The 24,867-nt window shown below is 38.1% G+C and overlaps 1 protein-coding gene across 3 annotated transcripts in view; it reads left to right on the top strand.

The window, feature by feature from the left end:
* LOC127376704 (bone morphogenetic protein receptor type-1A) overlaps positions 1–24,867 on the top strand; it is a 62,232-nt gene that overhangs the window by 34,774 nt on the left and 2,591 nt on the right. For 2 of the 3 annotated variants that reach the window (XM_051423889.1, XM_051423878.1), the window contains 10 exons: positions 247–618; positions 14,937–15,099; positions 15,262–15,364; positions 17,467–17,566; positions 17,659–17,746; positions 18,375–18,510; positions 20,137–20,329; positions 21,276–21,573; positions 22,640–22,815; positions 24,705–24,835. In XM_051423889.1, coding sequence (XP_051279849.1) covers positions 555–618; positions 14,937–15,099; positions 15,262–15,364; positions 17,467–17,566; positions 17,659–17,746; positions 18,375–18,510; positions 20,137–20,329; positions 21,276–21,573; positions 22,640–22,815; positions 24,705–24,835 — 1,452 coding nt within the window. In that variant the 5' untranslated portion in view covers positions 247–554. The remainder of the gene's footprint in view (positions 1–246; positions 619–14,936; positions 15,100–15,261; positions 15,365–17,466; positions 17,567–17,658; positions 17,747–18,374; positions 18,511–20,136; positions 20,330–21,275; positions 21,574–22,639; positions 22,816–24,704; positions 24,836–24,867) is intronic. The other variant, XM_051423897.1, reaches the window with a different exon arrangement.

Genomic DNA, 24,867 nt, shown 5'->3' with positions numbered 1-24,867 from the left:
CACGGCGCCCACTAATTGCGACATGCCGTTATTAGCGCTGCACAGGGCCAGCGCCTGTAATTGCAGAACATCCCTGGACAAATAATTTGTTAGTTGGAGCGTCTGAGGCCAGCGCCAGGCTGGCAGGGGTCACCGGGTCATAGCTCACTAAAGAAGAGGGGAACAGAGAGAGCTGGAGCTCATCAAAGCTTTCACAAATCAGCTGGTGTAAAACTCAATTGAAACCTGTCTTTTCCTTTTTTTCAGGGTTTTGGACCCAAAGAGCCAGTGAGACAGAGGAGGACCTGATATTGTGATATCACCTGAACCCCATCCTGTCATCTACTCCTTCCACCCCCCTGCTTGTCCTCCAGCTGACCACCCTTCTCTCTAAGGCCTCGTCCGGAGCTCCTCCCAATTCCCCCACTCCCTGACTCCTGCTGTGGATTTAAGACTTTTATCAGGACTTGAGTGTCTCCCCTCAGTCCACACTGACCAGCTGACCTGAAGCTCCTAATCACAGCACGGCCCAATCTAGGCCCAGTTCTGGTCCAGTCTAAGTCCAGTCCTGCAGGATGGCAGGTCTACGGTTCATTCTGGCTGTGATTGCCGCCGCTCTGCTGACCCTTAGAACTGATGGTAAGACATTTAAAATCAAGTTTAAAAGCTGTCCTAAGTTTAAAGTTTGTATCTTTTATTTATTTTTTTTATCTTTGTCACAAAATGATATACATTTTATCCAAAGACAAACACCTATAACACTCATACACATAATATCACTTTATGCCAAGCTGAGGGTTGGGACCTCACATGGGTCATCTGATATGCAAATACAGAATTTATAAAATGGATATATAGAGTATAAACATTAAGATAATTTAAATCAAATTAATGTTTTTTAAGTTTTATTTGGAATTAAAAAGCACTTGTTTAATTAATTCCAGATTAAAGTTGCATGACCTTTGAACTTAATGAACTTTGATCCCCGTAAGACTGCAACTTGATTTGGCTTGTCATTTAACACAGCTGTAAATGTAGCAAAGGAGGCAAGTGAAAAGTCTGACTGATGATTGATGGATGATTGAACCGTTTACAGCTGTGTGAGCTGTCTTGTGATCAAACTCTACAGGGGGGAGCAAGAGGGCAGCATCCAGAGATGACACTGCACACTTTAAAACATTATGATGAACAAGATGAGATGGGTAGTAATAGATTCATAAGTTCCAATGTTTTTTCCTTTGGTATGGACTGTGAGTGTGTGTGTATATGGAAAACAAATGAGTCGAGAGCATCTCCTGGTGTCTTTACTGCAGAAACAAGCCTGGGATTGAATCACCTGTCAAATAGCCAAGAATTGCTCGTATCACAGATGATGAGGAGCTCAAAAAGTCTGCAACATGCAAACTGTCAGGAAATCCTTTCCAATGCCTCCAGTCCTGAGCTTGTGACTGACAGACAAATTACACATGTGAGATTTAGGTTCTGCTTTATTGACAGTATTTCAGGTCAGATTTCTTCTGAAATTGAGCATATCACATAACTACTAGATCTGTGAAATACAAATCAACATCCCCAGTGATGAGATGGAGTATTTTCATACATTCTTTCAACCATCTCATTAGACCTGATGAGTTGGTTCAGATCATGAAATAGTAGAGGAAAGAAATGAGTAGATACATTAAAGTGGAGACTACCATCAGTGTTCAGAGGACATCTGTCACTGACAGTCACCACCATTTCTCTGATTTATACTCCTGGATCATTGGTTGCTTTTTTTCTCCCATTTGCCCTTTGAAGACATTTTGGCTGTGGAGTTACTCATTAACCCTTTAGTTTGCTTTCAGTCAGATAAGCAGTACTTCCAGACTGACATTAACATAAAAAGTCATTATACCCCTCCTTTGTAATCAGCACCCCCTCCCTGTACACACAGATCTGTATCACAAGCCTTTTGTTAAAGCTGTGATTAAGTGTCAATTGGTTGATAATAGAGAGGCTTTAGAAATGAACCTCTAGCTATGGAGACAATAGTCTACTCTCCTAGAAAACATTTTCCGTCAGAGCAGTGCTCCTTCCTCACCTTTGTGAAAAAATCCTCTTTAGCGGACAGCTTGTACAGCGGCATCTTTCTCTGCCGTTGAAGTCTAACTGTTTATTTATCCTGACTGATGTGACTGAGGCATTTACACATGGATGACCAGATGGTGTTGGAGAAGCTTGTGGCAGTAACTTGTGGTTATATTGTCTGTTTTAGGGAAGTTTCTGGCTAACTGCAGCAGAACTGAATGCTCAATGTTTCTAGCAGCATCTGACTGTGACTGAGTGTCAAGTTCTAATGACATAAAAATAAGGAATGTATCCTTTATTAGGATCACCATTAGTTATTCAGTCTATTCATCTAAAGAAATGCAGTATTATATACAAAGGTTTACATGTACACTCCATACAATATTACATTTAAAATATCCCAATTGCATCTAACTACAGCTGAAATGGTTAGTTGATTAATAAACAGCAACTATTTTTATAACCAGTTAATCATTTGAGTCTTGAATGTGTTTGTTCTTCTTCAGTGAGAATATATCAGTATGAAAAAAAACTATCTAAGACATCACCTTAGACCTTGGGTGTTTGCAGGGTCTTAAAGTCTAATTTAAAAAAGTCTAAAATTCAATAATCTATATTTTAGGCCTCAAAATTGATTTGGACAGGTCTTAAAATAGAATGGATTAATGAAGTTGCATTTTTCAGTCTCAGTTTTCAATGTGGTTTTGGAAGAATTTGAATTGATCATGCTGTAACAACTAAAACATTTAACTGACATGGAACAAATACAGATTTTCCTTCATGCCTTTTTTTTTTTTTTTTTTTTTGCCAAGATGGATGTAAAATAGGTCTTAAACTGCATTCATAATGGTCTGAAAAAGACTTAAATTTAACCTGTTGAAACCCACAGAAACCCTGTTATAGATAGAATGATTGTTCAGCATCAGACTAATGAAAATAACAATAAATTAGTTTAAAGCCCAGTTTCCATTCCAGTGACTCTGACTACATAGAGTATGCAGAAAAATTGATCATGTAAACAGGTTATTGCCTCTTCCAGCCTACATTCATTTGGATTATCTTAATGATGCATCAAAGTTCAGAGGAATTTAAAGCTCAGTTTCTTTGATGTGAAAAAAAAGAACAGACTTATTGTGGACAAAGTGCCTAAACAGTTAAATAAATGTACATTTTCAGATCTTGTCAGAATAGTGTGAATGTGTTCAACTGCAACTCTGAACACGAGAAAGGTCACCTTCTGACCTGCCAATCCCTGCCTACTAACCTTCAAACACACGCAGAGCAAGCTGATAAGAACAGGGCGGCATTCAGCCAAGTGTTACTGACTGTGATTGACTCAGACTCTCTGATATCTCACTCTCACACACACACACACACACACACACACACACACACACAACACACACACACACACACACACACACACAGCAGAAGATCAGTTCAGTGAAATCAGGTCAATGCGGTGTCTGATTGCACGATACAGTTTGAAATATAGGCCAACTAATGAATGATATAAATGATGATTTTATTTGAAATGTAAAAAGGGGAAGCATTGCATTATGACATTAGGAGTTAAAAGACATTTTATCGAACTACAAAAAAGGCAAAACAACATGGATAAAGAAACACACATGATCACTAACAATAGCAGTGTGGATGTTATCTGCTTAAACTGCCAGCCTGTTACCAATTGATCGTCAGTGTAACATATGTTGGTTCACACATATTTTAGGAAACTTTAGCTCTGCAAGTGAAGTGTAAGTGTCCTTTAAGCGCCCAGTATACTCGACGCACTCGAGCTGTCGCGCGACAACGTGACGTCAAAATGACGTAGATCTCACTGGCGCGCCAGGATTTTATCCCGGTCGCGCCGTGTCGCACACCACTTTTTTTTTTCCAGCTGCGCGCGACAAACCGGAAACGGGAAGATGGACGATCTGTACGATCCTTCAATAAAGGAGCACAGAGTTGCCGGAATTCATGGCTAGAAATCGCCATGAATGTTGGAATAGAGGAGGACATATGCTGGAATATTTAGAAGAACCTCCGCGACCGATTTGGGAAGAAAAAAAAACGTTTTCTTCTTCTAGTGCGTAGAAATAGCAAACTCGGTAGCCTTTCCTCACTAGCGACACCTCTGTTCAGGAGAAGACTGCAACTAGTGCCGCGACCACCACGCGTCGAGTATACCGGACGCTTTATTAGGGTGTCCGCAGGCTCTAAAAAAGTCTAAAATCCAATAATATGGATTTTAGACCTTTGAAATATCTTGTATAAAGGTTGCACTTTCAGTCTCTTAAGGGTATTTTGGGGAAAAGTATGTATTGATCGCGCTGTATCAACTGCAAAACCAAACCAACATGAAGCCAATACTGATTTTCCTTCATATCCTTTGCACTTTTTTTTTTCTAGTATGGGCATTAAAAAGGTCTTAAATTGCATTCATCATGGTCTTAAAAATGGATTAAGTCTTAAATTGAACCTGTTGAAACCTGCAGAAACTCTGTTTATGGCTGCAGCTTTGAAGAGTTCACATTTATGTAACTGAGGTGTCCACTATCAGCAGCAGTATCAGGCTCAGAAACTCTCTCACCTTCCCGTCCACCACTCCTCCCTGCAGGAAGCTGTTGAACTGATTGTTGCCGCTCTCACTTCCTCTCTGCACATTAACCATTTCCTCTATGGCTCTGTATGAGCTGTCAGCGGTGCTAAATGCTCCAAACAGCCATTGTTCTCCGGAAATATCCCTCAGTCCCTCTGGAGACATATTCACCCTTTGAAACAGTGTTTATTTCCCCCCTCTGGAGCCTTTTTGCAACAGCTTGTGAAGACTGAGAGTCGCTACAAGGCTGATTTTACTCTTTAACTTACTATTTCGTTTATTTGAACAGGGACAGTGCAAAATAAAACATTAACCCTGTATATAACAAGGAGAGATGCTTTGCACCCAACTAAAATGTGTTGGAACCAAACACAAACATGTTGCTTTATGTCGTAAGTCTCATCGACCTTTTCCAGTAACAGAATAGTTTCCAGCAGGTGAAAAACTTTGCTCTCTCTCTGAACAGTCTCTAAGAAATGTAGTAGCACCGCGTCTCTTTTCTTACTGTTTATACGCCATAGACATGTTAATTTCTTTTGAAGATATGTTTATGTGTTGTAGATTGTATTGTGGTATCGTCTTGATAAAAAACAAATTGCCAAAACAACATCACTTGAGGCAGGTTTACTTCACAGCTCGACTCTTGTCTGCTCAGTTCGAGGTTTTAACGAGTGACTGATGGTAATTGCCTCACTGGGAGGCTTTCAGCTGCCTGCTGTCACCACGGCAACGCACACTCGGCCAAATAAACATCTCTGCAAGGAAGCAGGACAGAATAGTGATGGTGTTTGTAGGCGCAGTTTTAATGAAAAAGGTTTCTGTTGTAAACGTGTAAAGCAAACAGGAGAAGAATGGAATGAGATGTTTAGATTTAATGCGGCAGATTGAAACATTTTTATTTTCATTATAAAGATAATGTATAGGAACACTCACACCATTTACAGTTGTGTTTGTGTCTCGTGTCTGGATAAAATCCAGATGACATTTAGCTCTGTTTTCCAGATCATGATTTGTATTGCAATCAGAGATGTATAGTAACGAAGTAGATGTACTTCGTTATACTACTTAAGTACTTTACTTGAGTTTTTTTTTAATCAAGACTTTTACCCTTACTCTACTACATTTAAAAGTTAAAAAATATACTTTTACTCCGTTACTTTGACGTTTGCCACCTCGTCACTCGTTACAAATTAAAATAGAAATATAATTTATGATCAAAGGATTATCTGAAATGGGCGTGTCCGAGAGGACGAGAAGAACAACGTACGGTACTCTCGTGAAGATTAGAGGTAAGGGCGGATTGAGCGGGGCAGCATGAGGATGACACGGAAGGCGTTACCACACTGACAGTATCTCCTTCGGTAGAAGACGACAGTCACCCACCGTGGTCATACCTGGCAACAATGTTTGGCTACCTTGGGATTGGGGAAAATCCTAAAACATACAGAATGAAGTGCCTCTTGTGCCTACCAAAGTGCCACGAGATAAAGGCGTTTAAGAACTCTCCATCCAACCTTAAGAAACACAAGGGGAGAACCATTTTTGGTTGTTTTGCTTCTCTTTCTGCATACTATAAAAATACTTTGTACTTAACTTGTACTTTTGATACTTGAGTATATTTTTTCACAAGATACTTTTGATACTTAAGTACATTTAATGTGAGCTACTTTAAGACTTTTACTCAAGTGATTTTCTTATGGGTGACTTTAACTTTTACCAAAGTCATTTTCAGTTATGGTATTTGTACTTTTAGTTATTTTTTCAAGTAAATTATACACCTCTGATTGCAATCTGTGTTGGGCTTATTTTGCCCTTTATTTTGTCTCACAGGCTAAGGCTGCCCTTAAACACAGTACAGTACTACTGTGTGTAGAACCAGTCAGACTGAACTGAGGAATCGTTTGTCTTTCTGTAGTGACAAACTGATTACATCATCATAATTAGCTTAGGTAGAGGATGTGAAATAAACCCAAAGTGAAGTGAACTCTCTGACATAGGAGGCCTTCAAAATAAGAGCATAAAATAAGTGAGATTGCTTCAGTACTGCTGCCAATCCTGATGTCTCTCTGCAAAGCAAAAAAAGTATGATCATAACTCAAACAGTCATCTCAACTAACCTGAAATGACTCTTCAGGCATGGATGTAATTGAACAAGGTTACCCCTCATCACAAACTCCAAAGTGTTTGACAGCAGTAGAAAAGTTTTTAAGACGCAGTTTGAGTTGTGTACTGTGACTGAGTTCGGGTCATCAAGTGACCGTGCTGAGGGACAAAGAGGTGACACAACTCGTGCAGGATGTTGTACCTGGGGGTGGATTCGATGAGCTGAGATTGAGTTCAGGATGTGTCATCCTCTCCTGTTGACCTGCAGAAGTGATGACGGCTCGTAACAAAAGAACCAGCTTCTCCTCTCGGGACGTCGGCCGCGAGGGCACAGTGCCTGTGTACAGCACGCACTAGACTTATCTCAAAGTTCAAGTTCTGCTAATAGTAACACTGCAACAAAGAGGCAAATGATGCTCATGTACAGACTAGCTACTGTTAGTTTTCTACTACAAAAAACATTAAACCAGTGACATTCACTCAGTAAATTACTCTCTCATTTCATTTTTTTCATACTTGTCCTATTGTGACCTTCATCAGCATTTAGCTTAACTTTCATATTGCATTTCAGGGCTCTAAGGATTCGAGCCAGTGGTTTGGCACACAGTGAACTAGAGTCAGAGCTGGAGTAAAAATAGTGCCCCTCTTCTGTTCATTGAGTTGAGTCCTGACATCAATAATGTAATTCAACCACTGTGAGGCGTTGGTGGAGGGTTTGATGGGGATAGTTTGTGTTTTTTCACATCTCATACACTGGCTCTTCCTCTCCTCCCTCTCTTCCTGTCTTTATCCCTCGTGTCCAAGGTCGGAGGAGGGAGTGGAGCAGGGGAGGCAACACTGATCGTTCTCTCAGGGTTTCAGTGTGGTTGACAGCTAATCTGTTCTCTCTTCCCTCCCTCCTCTCCACTGTTATTTGCTTCTGGTTGGAGGAGCAGCAGCAGGCGACACTCAGGACATGTTGATGATTCCCTGCGGAGTTCAAATCAGGGGCCATGCTAACTGAATATTTTCCATTGGATTCTTTGCCCAAACCTGATTGGCCCTGACCTAGGTTTCGGGCCCAGGTTCTGGCTCAGACAGAGTGAGGTTTTCTTTTTTAAATATAATTTTTTTGGCCTTTATATTTGATAGAGAGACAGTTGGAGATAGACAGGAAATGGGGGCAGAGAGAGAGGGGATGACATGCAGCAACAAATTTGGTGGTTTAGGCTTGTTCAGGCTCTTATAGAATTTGGGGGGCCCGATCGAAGCTCTAATTTATTTTATTTATTTATTTTATTTTCCCTGCTGTTCAGTGACAGTGAATCAAACGTCATCTTAGGAAATTCATGTTAGTTTGTCAGTTACAACAGCACTGGTCTCAGACCTACTGTAAACTCACACAGTATTTACATATCTGTTTGTTTAACCATGCATGGTGTACAAGGCGGGTGGAGTTTATCACCTCAGGGTGTTCAGAGTCTGGTACGTTTACAGCACAGAGGAGTAGATAACAATGACTTTCAGATAGCGTTCGTCCTGGCTCTTTTCATATACACTGCTGTAGTTGAACAGGTAAAACAAGCACTCTTTAAAGTCTATTTACTCAAGTACTGTACTTAAATATACGTTTCAGTTATCTGTCTTTATTTTTTCCCCATTGTTTCCCATTTTGATATTATTGTCTACTTCTACTCCACTACATTTATATATATATACTTCTAGGGAACTTGTTCTCCAACAGTGTCATTTATAAATTTATATATAAAGGTATCTTAATGCACTCAATGTGCTGTTTGTTCTTCGTTTTTCTTCAGCACATTTGATTTCTCTTTGTCTCATTGAGAGCATCAATAGCATTTGATCATGTCATCTTTATTACTTTGCATATTTTCAGTCAGAGAGTCACTGTTGACCAACTCACAGCCGTAAACTTTCTCTGCACGAGAGCAACTAACTTTAGTCTGCCACAGTGGAGGCTTCATCCTCGCACCCAGCCTCGCGTTCACTCTTCCTGCGGCTCATCAGATGTTTAGATGAGAGAATACGGCAGCTGACGGCTGCAGTGTTTGATGCTGCTGCTGCTGCATGTAAATAAACAGTCAGTCAAAAGCAGTGCTGTGACTTTAAGAGCACATGGAGGGAGTCTGATTACCCAGCGTGCTCTCTGCCAGACCTCAGTCTCCACTCTGACTGCCGGCACAATTAAGCACACATGTGGATGGCGACACACACACACACACACACACACACACACACACACACACACACACACACACACACACACACACACACTCAGAAACAGAGCAGCCATTTCCAGCCTCAACACACCCACCATCCCTTTACTTCTCCTTCCTCCTTGCTCCAGTCAGTTATAACTTTTCAGCCAATCAGAGCTGTCCTGACCTGAGAGGGAGGTGGGGAGAGGACAGGGAGAAACCGTACGTGAGGTTTTTCAGGTCTAGACAGTGATGACATCATTTGTCTTTTTTATTTTTCAGTTTCATGTTTTTCATTTGAGCAGTTTAAAGCTGTAAAAAAAAAAAAGAACCATGTGGAGCTTCCTCTACCTCCACTCAGGGAGGTCAGTAAGAGCTGAGGACCAATCAGCTTTAAAGGCAGACTGAGTTGGATCTGTCTGTTTTTGTTTTTAAAAACACAATTCAAAGTTGGCCCCTCCTCCCCGGCTCAACAAGAGAGAGGAAGAGCGAGGGAGACATAGGCAGTGGTCTAGTGAGATAGAGAGTGAATAAAGAGAGGTAGCGGCATTAGCAAAAACAATGTTTTTATTTCCACTGAAAATCTATTAAAATCATAATGATGTAACATTTGTTGGGGTCCATCTGGAAAACAAGATTTGTAGGCCAGTACTTTTATTATACTGCAGGTTTTTTTTACCTTCTTTAAAAAAATGCACCTCCTGGGATTTGGACATTGCACGTGGCCATATTGCTATTGTCATAGTATTTTGATTATTTTATTTTTTACAGTTTGTTGTGTCGAGTCAGCTTAGTTTGAGGCAGATGTCGTTTCTTCTTTTTTTCCTCCGTTCGCCCCATCAAACATGAGTCAGAGTCTGCGTTCCAATCTGCAGAGTCACCGTAGGTTCTCTGGTTAGACTCACTGAGCTCCTTCTCTGAACCACAGGACCGGGTTTTACTCTGAGGTGGAAGCAGAGATCGAGACGGACTGACTGTAACCATGGCAACCAGGCAGCTCAAAGTGTAGGTGTGCAAGTAGTTCGTGTCCAGACATGACAACATGCACGTCTACACACCTCAGTGTGTTTTTCCTCTGGGCTGAAGAGAAAAAGAAAGAAAAGAAGTGTTTAAACTTTAAAGGAAGGGTTGTGTGGGAGGAGAGAGATCACCCAGTCCTGCATGAGGGACGGACAGAAGAGAGAGGGATTAGAGAAGGAATGGAGATAAACAGAAGAAGGCAGTAAAGGTGAAAGACTGATAAGAAATGGATGAACAGAGCTGCATGAAAAGGCAGAACCCCTCCATCTGTCAGTTCGTTTCATAAACATCTCTCTGATAAAGTTAACGTAATCAGTCGACTGACAGAAAAATAATCTACTATTTGGATATCTTGACTTGTAGCGTTTGCTGGTACCTCAGTATCTTCGCGATATAAATATGTGAAGATTCAAATCAGTGAGATGAAAAATGACATTAACAGCAGAAAGCTACTTTTCCTCGTTTGATGTCCTACATCACTCACGTCTGTACGTGTATGAAGGCGCAAAGACATGGCGGCCACAGGGGAAGACTTTGAGGGAAAATTGAGGGTTAATGAAATCATCTGTTAATGCATATTGAAAATAATAGTTGTTGTCCAACATGGAAGAGACTGTTGGTCGGGATAATGATATTAGTTTTTGTGATTTATAATGTCTGTTATTTTCCTTATGTGTAGAACCAAGATCATTACACTGTGTTCCAAATTATTATGCATATACTGTTTTTGTTCTTTTTCTTACTAAATAGTCCATATAAATCCAAATTATTATGCAAAACAGAGTTTCAAAACACTTAACAGTTTCTAAAGGATTGAAAACCGAAATCTGTTGTGAATTTTAGCATTAGAGGGTAATTCTTCTCAAATCAAAGCTATTCCAATCAAAAACATCTTTACAGATCGAGCTACATATTACCATAGGAGCCCTTCTTTGATATCACCTTAACAACTCTCTCATCCATTGACCTTTTAAGTCCATGTACAGTTTCTGCCTGTATTTCCTTTGAGGATGCCAGAATTGCCTCCCAGAGCTGCTGTTTTAAGGTAAACTGCCACCCACCCTCATAGAGCTTCCTTTTAAGGATGCTCCACAGGTTCTCAGTAGGGTTGAGGTCAGGAGATGATGGTGGCTACACCATGATTCTTTCTCCCTTAATGGCCATAGCAGCCTAGGCCTCAATGGTATTTGTTGCAGCATGGGATGGTGCGTTGTCTTCCATGAAAATGATTGTACTCCGAAAGGCACGGTTCTTCTTTTTATACCATGGCCGGAAATGGGCAGTTAGGAACTTCATATATTTTGCGGAGGTCATTTTGACACCTTCAGACACCTTAAAGGGGCCTACCGACTCACTTCCCATGATTCCAACCCAAAACATCACTCCACCACCTCCTTGCTGACGTCACAGCCTTGTTGGGACATGGTGGCCATCCATCAACTATCCAGAACTCCATCCATCTGGACCATCCAGTGTAGCACGGCATTCATCAATTAATTTTTTTTTTTTTTTTTTTTTTTTTTTTTTTTTTTTTTAATTTTTTTTTTTTTTTTTTTTTTTTTTTTTTTTTTTTTTTTTTTTTTTTTTTTTTTTTTTTTTTTTTTTTTTTTTTTTTTTTTTTTTTTTTTTTTTTTTTTTAAATTATTTTAAATTTTTTTTTTTTTTTTTTTTTTTTTTTTTTTTTTTTTTTTTTTTTTAATTTTTTTTTTTTTTTTTTTTTTTTTTTTTTTTTTTTTTTTTTTTTTTTTTTTTTTTTTTTTTTTTTTTTTTTTTTTTTTTTTTATTTTTTTTTTTTTTTTTTTTTTTTTTTTTTTTTTTTTTTTTTTTTTTTTTATTTTTTTTTTTTTTTTTTTTTTTTTTTTTTTTTTTTTTTTTTTTAAAAAAAAAGGTAAACCTTTTTTTTTTTTTTTTTTTTTTTTTTTTTTTTTTTTTTTTTTTTTTTTTTTTTTTTTTTTTTTTTTTTTTTTTTTTTTTATTTTTTTTTTTTTTTATTTTGTTTTTATTTTTTTTTTGTTTTTTTTTTTTTTTTTTTTTGGGGTTTTTTTTGTTTTTTTTTTTTTTTTTTTTTTTTTTTTTTTTGGTTTTTTTTTTTTGTTTTTGTTTTTTTTTTTTTGGTTTTTTTTGTTTTTTTTTTTTGGGGGGGGGGGGGGGTTTTTTTTTGTTTTTTTTTTTTTTTTTTTTTTTTTTTTTTTTTTTTTTTTTTTTTTTTTTTTTTTTGTTGTTGTTTGGAGGGTTGAGATGTAGGGGGGGGGGGGGGGGGGGTTTTAAAGGAAACATTTATTGGGTATGGGTTTGGGGGGGGGTTTTTTTTTTTATTTTTTTTTTTTTTTTAATTCAACCAATTTTTTCTTTTTTTTTTTTTTTTTTATTTTTTAACCTCTAATTTTTTTTTTTTTTTTTTTTTTTTTTTTTTTTTTTTTTTTTTTTTTTTTTTTTTTTTTTTGGTTTTTTTTAAGATTTGGGGTTTTTTTGTTTTTTTTTTTAATAATATTTTTTTTTTTGTTTTTTTTTTCCCTTTCCTTTTCCCCTCTTTTTTTTTTTTTCTCTTTTTCTTTTTTTCTTCTTTTTTTCTTTTTTTTTTGGTGGTCGCCGGTCCCGCTTTCCTCCTTCTTTTTTCCTACTCCCCCGGTTTATGGTTTTTAATTAATAATATTAGAAGTTTTTTTTTTTTTTTTTTTTTTTTTTTTTTTTTTTATTTTTTTGTTTTTTGGTTTTTTGTTACATCCTATCACAATTTTCCTTTAAATTTTTATTTTTGTTTTTTTTTTTTTTTTTTTTCCTTTTCTTTGTTTTTCCTTAACTTTCCTTTTTTTCATTTCCCTTTTTCCCCTTAATTTTTTTTTTTTTTTTTTTTTTTTTTTTTTTTTTTTTTTTTTTTTTTTTTTTTTTTTTTTTTTTTTTTTTTTTTTTTTTTTTTTTTTTTTTTTTTTTTTTTTTTTTTTTTTTTTAAATTTTTTTTTTACCCTATTAACATTATTTTTATTTAAATTTAATTAATTTTTTTTTTTTTTTTTTTTTTTTTTTTTTTTTTTTTATTAAAATTAATAAATAAATACCCCAACCTTAATCCCCCCCCCCCCCTCCACTAATATTTTTACCTTTTTTTTATTTTTTTTTTTTTTTTTTTTTTTTTTTTTTTTTTTTTTTTTTTTTTTTTTTTTTTTTTTTTTTTTTTTTTTTTTTTTTTTTTTTTATTTTTTTTTTTTAAATTTTTTTAATTTTAAAAAAATAAAAAAAAATTTAAATTTTTTTTTTTTTTTAAAAATAATTTTTTTTTTTTAGGGGGGGTGGTGGGGTGGGGGGGGGATAATTTTTTTTGTCCCCCCCCCTCAAACCTTTTTTTTTTTTTCCCCCACTCTCCTTTTTTTTTTTTTTTTTAAAAAAATTTTTTTAAAATTTTTAAATTTTTTTTTTTTTTTTTTTTAAAAATATTTTTATTTTTTTTTTTTTTTTTTTTTTTTAAAAAAAAAAAAAAAAAAATTTAAATATTTTTTTTTTTATTTTTTTTTTATTTTTTTATTTAAAAAAAAAAAAATGTTTTTTAAAAAAAAATTGGTTGAGTTTGTTTTTTTTTTTTTAAAAGGGGGGTTTTTAAAAAAATTTTTCTTCAAAAAAATTTTTTGGGATAAAAAAAAAGAGCACAATATTTTTATAAATTTGGTAAAAAATATAATAAAAAATAAAATATTTTTTTTTTAAATTGTTTAAAGGTATTTTTTTTTTTTTAAAAAAAGGGTGTTACAGGGTTAATAAAACTGTTAAATAATTAGTCTTCATGTATTTCTGAGCCCACTGCAATCATGTCTCCTTGTGGGCATTGTTTAGGGGTGGCTGAAATACAGCTTTATCCACATCAGCAAGACTCTGGAGGCTCCTGCATCGAGAGGCTCTTGGGACTCCAGAGGCACCAGCAGCTTCAAATACCTGTTTGCTACTCATCAGTGGCTTTTTCACAGCTGCTCTCTTAATACGATGAATTTGCCTTACAGAAACTGTCCTTAACTTTATCTGAACGAACCCGTCTGTGCTCTGAATCAGACACAAATGTTTTCATGGATGGATGGATGGATGGATGGATGGATGGATGGATGGATAGATAGATACTTTATTTATCCCAGGGGAAATTCACAGGAAGATGATCTCTCTTAATATTTCGTGAAATATCCAGTGTTTTCATACCTTTTGCAAGATACTGCACTATTTCACGCTTTTCATCTGCAGAAAGATCTTTTTTTCCACTATATTACATGAAACCTGTGACATTCTTAATAATGTGGAACAACATCCGTAAGTAGTTTCCTGTTAATTAGGCTCACCTGGCAAACTAATAAAGACAAACCTGTCTGAGATTGATTTCAGTGATTTAAACAGACATGGGAAGCAGCACAATTGAAAACTTTCATTGAAAAACAAAAAATCTAATGTTTGTTTAATTGAAATCATATTTGCATAATAATTTGGAACACAGTGTAATATGCGTATAAAAAGGGAAAAGGAGAAAAGATTTTGAGGGGAGACTACAAGAGATAAATTGCATTCAAATAAATGAGTAAAGTGTCTTAAATAAGTTCCTTTGATAATTGATTCCCATTTAAAACAGTGACTAAAATGAGCACACGATTAAAATAATGACCTTTAAAAAGACAATTAGGTTATTGGAGGGGGGTGTCTCTGCATGCTGTGACCTCTAACCCCTGATCTGGTTACCTTTTTGAAATGTAAAGATTATGATTGAGTTGTTGGTGCAGTGATTCCTGGTCAGTATAAATAGCCATTGGTCCTTGAATGGAGCTTTGTCACTTGTCCACCTCTTCCTCTCTCACTGTTGTCCTGTTGATAGAGAAGGAATGTTTCACCTCCGGCAGGAGTCTGTCGGATAAATCTGACTTGAAGTCTGTTCTTCAAAAGTCCTGAACTAAATGTACAGTGTGTCTCTTTCTTCATTTAATTCTTGTGTCTCTGTCCAGCTGCAGGTCAGAACCCGGACCACGTCCTGCAGGGGACGGGGGTGAAACCTGAGGCTCGGCGACCTGACGAGGACTCGACCATTGCGCCTGAGGACGCCGCCCGTTTCCTCAGCTGCTACTGCTCCGGACACTGTCCTGAGGACGCCACGAACAACACCTGCCAGTAAGTAGAGACAGTAGAATACAGTACACCAAACTGAGGGCCCCAAAACAGTCCGTCTAACACGGAGGACAGAACAACTCAGTAGAAACAAGCTGGTGGTGATGGAACCGAGGACAGTTTGGTCAAATCATGATCTGTGTGTCTGTCTGTGTGTGTCCTCAGGACCAACGGCCAGTGTTTTGCCATCATCGAGGAGGATGAGCACGGTGAGGCCATCCTCACCTCCGGCTGCATGAAGTATGAAGGCTCACACTTCCAGTGCAAGGTACACTCGCACTCACTGTTTACACACAACAATAAGGTTCAGGCAGAAAATCAGTGTGTACCTGCTGTCACTACTGAGACTTTACTGAATTTAAATAATATATATATATAGCGTGAACTAGTAAAAATAATTTATTCATCAGAAACTGAAGTGCAAAACAGAACTCTGTTTAAATAAATAATTTTGTCTCATCTGCTAGTGTTTTGTTCAAAAAAAATTATCTTGGGGCTTTTAAGTTTAAGAATCACAGAATAACTCGTAGGAATAATAACCTAGGATTTATGAGATTGCAGCTTGTTTTCCATACCGTGGCGCTCTGATGGGGAAATGAATTATCTGAGGAGCTGTATGAGAGAACAAAGCTTGATTCATGACTGCAGGAATTGGTTATGACAGACTTAAATCATCACTGTGTCAAATCTGCATTTTCAGTTGCTGTGCTATTGTGAGGACATTATTTTATGTGGAGAGAGCATGTCAAGAAAATATGTAATTTATGTCTAAACAGTATCTTTGAATAAGCTCAGTGTGTGTTTATATCTCTGCCTGAATGCCATCTCCATAACTGGTTAGGACTCTGCAGATATTCCTAAATATTGACTAAGACAAGTCATTTCCTAAGTTAGTAAGCTTATTTGTACTCTGAGGTCTGGAAGTAGAGCCATGTGTGTCTCAACTATGGCTGCAAGTAACGACTATTTTCATTGTCGATTTAATCAGTCTACCATTTTTTTTTTTTTTTCAATAATCGTTTAGTTGTTTGGTCCAATCAGAACATTGTGAAAAATGATCACTGTTTCCCAAAAACCAAGGTGACATCCTCTGATGTGTTGTTTTGTCCACAACCCAAAGATATGTAATTTACTTAATAGTTGACAACTGATTAATTGACTAATTGTTTCAGATTTAGTCTCAACACAGTTTTCAGCCAGTTAGGAGTAATTTCCTACACTCAGACACTTAAATACAGGCTCTGGTATTTAAATGGTACACAGGGCTTTTCATAAAGATATGGAGTAGCCAACTCGCAGGGCTGGGACATGCCATGTTGCGTACTATTTTTTTTCAAGCCCAAATTTGATGGCCTTGAGCACATTATAATGCCATTGTACCATCATATAAACCTTATTATTGCATATAGCAATGTGGGCAGTAAGCAGGTTGGATTTAAGAATGAACATTACTCAATGAGAGATAACCAAAACTTACCCCTGATGTTTCCTGATAACAGTGTGATAAAGTGTTATCAGGGGTCATTAGCTACATTTGTCCAGGGGCCAAAGTCTTTCCAAGCAGTGGAGCTAACTATCCTAATAAGTCTATTACTGTTTAATATTTTCCCTTTCTTACAAAATGTATAGTATTTCCATTATCCTGTATCAGTGTGAACATGCATAAAAAAACATGGGAATCTATAATGATGAGTAGATACTTCTAGAAAATGCTGTCTGACCTCCACTAAGGAGGTAGTTAGTTGAGGAATGATTCTGATTGGCAGGAAATATGAATTAACTTTACCAGGTTTGACACCGTTATGCAGTTGTGCTGTTAATGTGTATGTGACACATGTAGTTACTGGTGATAAATGCAGTTTAACATCAGAATTCTGGGGCTGCTTGACAAACTATTGTTGTTTTAATAAAGAAGTCAGGCATTTTTCAGGGCTCCAGAGTGTGACAAAAATTTTTAAGAGTGCGACTAATAATTTTTCTAGGTCACACTGGTGCACCTGACGCTGCCCGGGTGAAAACATAAATTTATTTCGCAAGCGCATCATCTCTCTGTGTTCTCCTGTGACCGAACTCACACACTCATGGTAGGACCATATCGTGTTCTAAACCAATAAGAGACAGAGCTCGGGCGGGTCTTTGTCTCTGAGACCCAAATTAAAAAGGCCAAAATATTAGTCTGGAGCCCTGCATTAGCAGTAACTTCATGTATTATTTTCTCCAGGAATAAAGTAGCCGACTGGACTTCAATGAGTAGTCAGCTGTCAGACTGGCAGCTGCAGCTTATTGACAGCTTTGGGTACAGAAAGTGCCTGATCTAAAGAGCATAAGCTGTTCAGGTGAGGTCTAACTAATGGATTGTATGATCAACAGGACTCTCCCAATGCTCAGACCAGGAGGACCATCGAGTGCTGCAACACCGACTTCTGCAACAGAGACCTGCAGCCCACCCTCCCCCCTCAGGCTCCCGCCGGTAACATTTACCCTAACCAGGCCGAGCGATTCAAGTGTTTATCAAGTCAATGTAAACCCAAGTTAATCACACTTTTTTGTTTTTGTGTCCAGAAGGTAGCCCTCACTGGCTGGCCTTCCTCATCTCCATGACGGTCTGCTGCTGCACTCTGATCTGTATCACCGTGGTCTGTTATTACAGGTAGGACATCACCTGGATCCACAGCACCTCACAGGACCTCAAATAACCCAAACATCATTTTAAGACTTGCTGCAGTTGACTCAGTCATTCTCATTCAATAGGTTTAAATTCTACATTTCATTGTTACAAATTGTTCATAACTTCAGCTTAAAGGTTTGAAGAATGTTTCAAATGTTATTAAATGCAACTTAATGATATATTTAATTATATATTTAATGATATATTTTGCTGAAGTTTTTTAATACTGAGGGGCCTCGTCATCCATTACAATTCTTTCAAGAATCTGTTTAACAGTCAGACGAAAAGATACTCTTTATCTGCAGAACTTGCCTGGGAATCCTCATGTTTTTTTAGTTTTCGTCAGTATCAAACTAATACAGATGTCTGTACATCCAACAGCAGCTGCTAATAGCTAATACAGCAAACCTTTATGGAAACTTACTGAACTGAAATGTACTTCACCTGCCAGGTTACCTTTTAATAAAGCTGATTATTAGACTGCAGTAGAAACCTGCTTTCCCTCAGGTAGAAGTGACTGAGTTGTGATACAGCAAGTAAACTTTCTATATTTAAAAATCTAATAGTCTGTGTGTGTCTGTGTGTGTCTGTGTGTGTCTGTGTGTGTCAGGTATAAGTGGCAGAGTGAGCGTCAGCGGTATCACAAAGATCTGGAGCAGGAAGTGTTTATCCCTGTTGGAGAGTCACTCAAAGACCTCATCCACCAATCACAGAGCTCAGGCAGTGGCTCTGGGCTCCCCCTGCTGGTAAGGACATCACACTGCACATTATGTGAACTATACACATATAAATACTTACATTATAGATAGATTTAATACTGGAAAAACATACTGACCAATTCAACATTAGAAGGAAAATATGTAAATGTAAATCACACACTGCATTTTGTTTTACATGGTCTACTCATCTCTTTAGTGACTAAGCATGGATTATGCAGTTTGACAAACATATTTATACAGGAACAAAATAATAAATACAGAATACAGAAGATAAACCTTTCATTTGTCTCCTCATTCACATTATTAATTAATTACATTTTTCAATTCAGTTTTATTTGTATAGCGCCAATTCATAACAGAAGTTATCTCAGGAAACTTTCCATATAGAGCAGGTCTAGACCGAACTCCTTATAACATTAATTACAGAGACCCAACAGTACCACCATGAGCAAGACCTTGGCGACAAGGGCAAGGAAAAACTGCCTGTTAAAAGGCAGAAACCTAGGACAGATCCTTCGGCTCTAGGTGGGTGGTCGTCTGTCTCGACCAGTTGGGGTGTGAGAGAGAGAGAGAGAGACAGACAGACAGACAGACAGACGAGCATGACAACAGCAACAATGGGGGACAATGAGCAGTGACAATAGTAAGCAGGACCATGAGAGGAGGCTCCACCAGGATCCATGAGAACCTGTGAGACGAGAAAGCACAAGAACTCCGGGGAAGAAGTGAAGTTAGTAACATGCATTAATGGAACATGAATGAGTGCAGAAAGAGAGAGAGAGGAAGAGAGGAGCTCAGTGCATCATGGGAAATCCCCCGATAGTCTAGGCCTATAGCAGCATAACTAAGGGATGGTTCAGGACTCACCTGATCCAGCCCTAACTATAAGCTTTATCAAAGAGGAATGTCTTAAGCCTACTCTTGAATGTGGTGAGGGTGTCTGCCTCCCGAACCACAACTGGAAGCTGGTTCCACAGGAGAGGAGCTTGGTAACTGAAGGCTCTGGCTCCTGTTCTACTTTTAGAGACTATAGGAACCACAAGTAGCCCAGCATTCAGAGAACGTAGTGTTCTAGAGGGGTAATAGGGGGGTTATTTATCTGTAATCTGTAATTAATCTGCCTGTTGTCTTCCTGGTTAATTGATTGGTTTGTAAAATAGTGACAAATTGAAGGAGGAGGCACATTTTTACCATTGCTTTAAAAATGACTCAAACAATTAATTGATTATCAAAATATTTGTAGATTAATGTATTGATTAGTCAACTAACTATTACAACTTGGGCTCCATTTTGTGATCTGGATTAAAATATTGACTTCAAAACTCAACATGAACTGTGGAAGAACTTCCTGACTTGTTTCTGTGGCGTTTACCTTTTCTTGGTTTTCTTTTTAACCAAAATGTGTGTAGCGCTCTGTGCTACAAGCACATTTCAGACAGTGCTGAAAAACTATTGAGGTTCCATTTTAAGACAGAAGACTGAATGTATAAACCACCATGTGCCTCTAAAGCTCTTCAATGTCATCAGATTGTTGAGTTAGTTAGTTTGAGGTGAATCAGCTGGTTTGTTCTTCCTCGTTAGATTTTTGATAGAGACGAAAGTAATAATAAAACTCTGTCTCCCCTCTCTCCTCCTCCTCTCTCGCTCGCTCAGGTGCAGCGGACCATTGCCAAGCAGATCCAGATGGTGCGCCCGATAGGTAAGGGGCGGTACGGCGAAGTGTGGCTGGGCCGTTGGAGGGGAGAGAAGGTGGCCGTCAAAGTCTTCTTCACCCGAGAGGAAGCCAGCTGGTTCAGAGAGACGGAGATCTACCAGACCGTCTTGATGAGACACGAAAACATCCTTGGTACCAACTACATTTACCTCTTGCTTCTCTGAGACAACAGATTGTATAAAAGCACTGATTAGATCAAAGATAATCATTCTAGTCAAAATACCAAACATGTAGGCTTTTCTTCACATTTCTGTAAATCCCTGTTGTAACTGTAAGACTAAAAGAGGACATTTGTGACTAAAAGACAGTAACTTTAGATGATACACGCTTGATTCGACAAACTCATACTGCTGACTCCTCATAGAGAGAAACTTCAGATAAACTTTAAAGTACATTCTGTCCTCCATCTCTTCCACTGAAAGCACATTAGTAATGGATCTTGTAATGTCCAGTATGAGCAGGAGGAAGAATTTCATTGTGAGACAGATTTGAAAATCTGTGAACTTGTCCTTTAAATGCAATAACAAACAGCAGAAAACTCAATGAAAACCTGAACTGTGAGCTCAGAGTGCCAGACGCTGTCAGAGCAGCCGAGCCCAAAGACGGCAAGACTCCAGGGCCGATCAATACCTTGATTGATTTTTAATTTGGTTGATGATTGAAACTAATGACAGCGAGCGTCGTCTGTCAGACTGATGAGACATGACGCCGCTCTGATGTACTGAGGAAACACTAATTCATTTAGTGTGTGTGTGTGTGTGTGTGTGTGTGTGTGTGTGTGTGTGTGTGTGGCTTTCATAAGATGACAGAGAAAGTTAACAACATTAAAATACGATTAAAAAGGGCAGAATTATAGGAATACATTTAAAATAGGCCAACTTTAAGTAAGATTCAATAAAAGCAAGGTTAAAAGTCCTTTTGGGAATCTGAGGGGAGGGGGCAAAAAGTCCTTGAGTGTTTTTGACAATAGACCTAAATAGACATGAGTTAAGGTTTTGAATGCACTGGCTGCAGTTTTTATACGTTTCTTTCCTCAGCAGTGGATCACCTGTCAATCATCTCTCTGTCCTTCCTGCAGGCTTCATTGCCGCTGACATCAAGGGCACCGGCGCCTTCACGCAGCTCTTCCTCATCACAGACTACCACGAAAATGGCTCTCTGTACGACTACCTGAAGCTGACCACGCTGGACACGCAGGCTCTGCTGCGACTGGCGTACTCCGCCGCCTGCGGCCTCTGTCACCTACACACCGAGATCTACGGCACGCAGGGCAAACCGGCCATCGCCCACCGAGACCTCAAGAGCAAGAACATCCTGATCAAGAAGAACGGCACCTGCTGCATCGCTGACCTCGGCCTCGCCGTCAAGTTCAACAGGTGAGCTGGCTACAGTTATATCGTACAGTCTGGATGTTGTCGTTCTACAGTAACCTATAAGGCTTTTTTGATTATTTTATTAAAAAAGTTCACTTCTATACAAAACCAATAATGCAACATTCTAAATAAAACAAACAACTTTATACATCATGTATGTGAAATCAAGCTACAACATGGGACTCATACTTACCTTGTCTGTTCATTGGGCATTGATTAATAGATTATTGCTGAAGGGGCTATTAACAGTTTTCAGATCGGATCACCGCAGAGCACCAGCATCTCAGACAACATATGAGTGAATGCTACGGCCCACCAGACTCCATTGACAAAACACAAATTTTACCTCCCAGATCATAAAACGCACTTCATTCAAACTCGACAGGAACAAAGTAAAACTCACCACAACCGTCTTTGTTAGTCTTTCCACTCTTTCAACAATCATCAACTTTGGTTTGGTTGAAATAAACCTGAGTAGATAAGAAAATGCCCACATAACAGGCTGCTATGGCTGTCATGTAACATTAGCTATCCTTGGGGACAAATGCGGCATCAAAGTATGTCCACTTAAAGCCAGTGGCTCAGATTGTTATTATTAAGAGTCTGAAAACATAATGCAAAGGATCCCTACAGAGATAGTTGAGTTCAACCAGAAACTGCCCATATATCTCTGTCCCTGGCTACCAAACTCCACTGACAAAAAAAACAGTCATACAAAACAGTCATTTTACCTTGCAGATCATCAATAAACACACTTATTCAAACTAACCGCACTCAAAATAAAACTCACCAAAGCAGTCTTTGTTAGTCTAACAACTGTTCCAACAAGAACCACAAACTCTGGTTTGGTTTGAAATAAATCCCTAATTCACTGATGCAGATGAGGAAAAACAGCTGTCATTCTTTGCTGACGATGCTAATAGTTGTTTGCTGCTGATGTTCCAAATCTTGTATACTGTATATAATATATCCGTGGCTCGTTTCTTATAATCAGATAGTTTAATGTTGTTTAATGTCACTGAAAAGTGATAGCATCTGACTGACCACATGCTCATTTGTGTTGCCATAGCGACACGAACGAGGTGGACGTCCCTCTGAGCACTCGGGTGGGGACGAGGCGCTACATGGCCCCTGAGGTCCTGGACGAAAGCCTCAACAAGAACCACTTCCAGGCTTACATCATGGCCGACATGTACAGTTACGGCCTCGTCATCTGGGAGATGGCCCGACGCTGTGTCACCGGAGGTACACACACACACACACACACACACACACACACACACACACACACACACACACACACACACATTATGTACTTCAAGGAACACCTCTATGACAGTGTCAACAAACATTATAGGCATCATATTTAGGGTAGGACAGGTGAACCTAATAAAGGGACCATTATGTCCACATGTTTTTGTTTAGGAGGAAAACAAACACAATTCAAATTGGTGCAGCGGATCTTTACATAATTTAGTGTAGAGCTGCAACGATTAGTTAGTTAGTAACAGAAATGCACTGCCAACTATTAATTGTCTCAGTCATTTTTCTGGTTTTAGCTTTTCAAATGTAACAATTTGTCACAAATGACAACAGATTAAATATTTTGGGTTTAGAAAAGTGTAACACCAAGTGTAACAGGAACCAATGCTCTCCAGTGGATTATCCTGATGACTCCCAGTGCATTGTGGGGATATTGTTGCCATCAGGCTGTGGTGTTGGGAGTGTTGAATTTGGTCCCTTTAGTTTATTTTTCAAACAGCAGCAGGAACCAGTGCAACCACATAGTCAGCTGATTGTTTATTATTGTAGGATTTGAACACTCAGCTGTAGGGATGCTCTGCCGTTATCCGATATTCTGATATTGTCCAACTCTCAATTTCCGATACCGATATATGCAGGCTTTTTACACCAAAACTGTTAGGTAACAACATAACATATCTCCTATTGTGGAATTAACACATTATGCCTAATTTTACTGTAATGCCCCACTGGATGAATACATAAAAGCAACATGGCTTTCCAAATGTAAACACTGTCTGTGCAAAATAAGAGAACAACTTCAACTTTCATTGTATTAATACTGGAAAGAGCTCTAACGCTAATCGCTAGCTAAGCGCTAGCTTTGGTTAATGTGTTTAATTGTATTATGTACCTGAAGGAGCGCTAATGTAAATTCTAAGCCAGTTGTTAGTTTGGTTAAGGAACAGCTCACAGCAGGGTCAAATATTTAAGGTGCATTGCACTTATTTTGTGTTAATATTAAAATCATTCAGCTTTAAATTGTTTGCTTGTTAGCCACGGTTAGCAACCAACCAGTCTAGCTGTAGTTGTTGTTGTTATACGTCATCTAGCGCGCGCCGGTAAACGTCCCATGCTGCGTTCATGCAGGCTCAGAAATGCTGAAGCCTACAGAACAAACATCGGTTATAAAAACCCGATACCGATAATTCCCGATATTACATTTTCCATTAATATCGGCCGATAATATTGGAGGGCCGATATTATCGGACATCCCTACTCAGCTGTGATTGGCTGGTGAAGATTTTGAAAGGTTTAATATTTCTCTCTGTAATCTGACCTCAAACAGGGACAATCATTTTTGCACTTTTTGCACATTTCAAACTGTACATTTTACCTTTTATATATATATTTATATATATGTTCTTGATATATTATATGTTGTTTTTATATCTGGAGTTTGTAATGAAATTAATTTCCTCCTGGGATTATTAAAGTATTTCTGATTCTGATGAGTAACTGTTGGCGGTTTCCTGTCTAATCTGATCAGCAGAATATTCTATAATTACATTAACTGGCTCCGCCTGCTGGTGAAAACATATTACTGCAGACAGTTCAGCTTATGTCCTGCAGGAATTATTATTGAACCTCTGGAGTTTTGAACAGTTCAGAGAAAAAGAGACATGAAGACCAACTAATTAGGCAATTATTATATAAGTATTCTCCTATTCTAGGTTAATGGACAATGAAAAGTAGTTTTATTCTGTTAGATTTTCTGAGCTGTGCTTTTTGATTTTTAGAAGTTCTCCAGATATGTGTGAACTCCTCTGTTCAGCTCAGTAAATAAATGTGTTTGTAGATGTTTTAACCTCTCTTTTTCTCTCTCTGCTCAGGTATTGTGGAGGACTACCAGCTGCCGTACTATGAGATGGTGCCCTCTGACCCCTCTTATGAAGACATGCTGGAGGTGGTGTGTGTAAAAGGACTGCGGCCCACAGTGTCCAACCGCTGGAACAGTGACGAGGTGAGACGCACCCACTGAGTTAAAATCGACAG

The sequence above is a fragment of the Dicentrarchus labrax genome, unplaced genomic scaffold, assembly GCF_905237075.1.
Source record: "Dicentrarchus labrax unplaced genomic scaffold, dlabrax2021, whole genome shotgun sequence".
NCBI lineage: Eukaryota > Metazoa > Chordata > Actinopteri > Moronidae > Dicentrarchus > Dicentrarchus labrax.
This window is presented reverse-complemented; position numbering and strand designations above follow the sequence as displayed.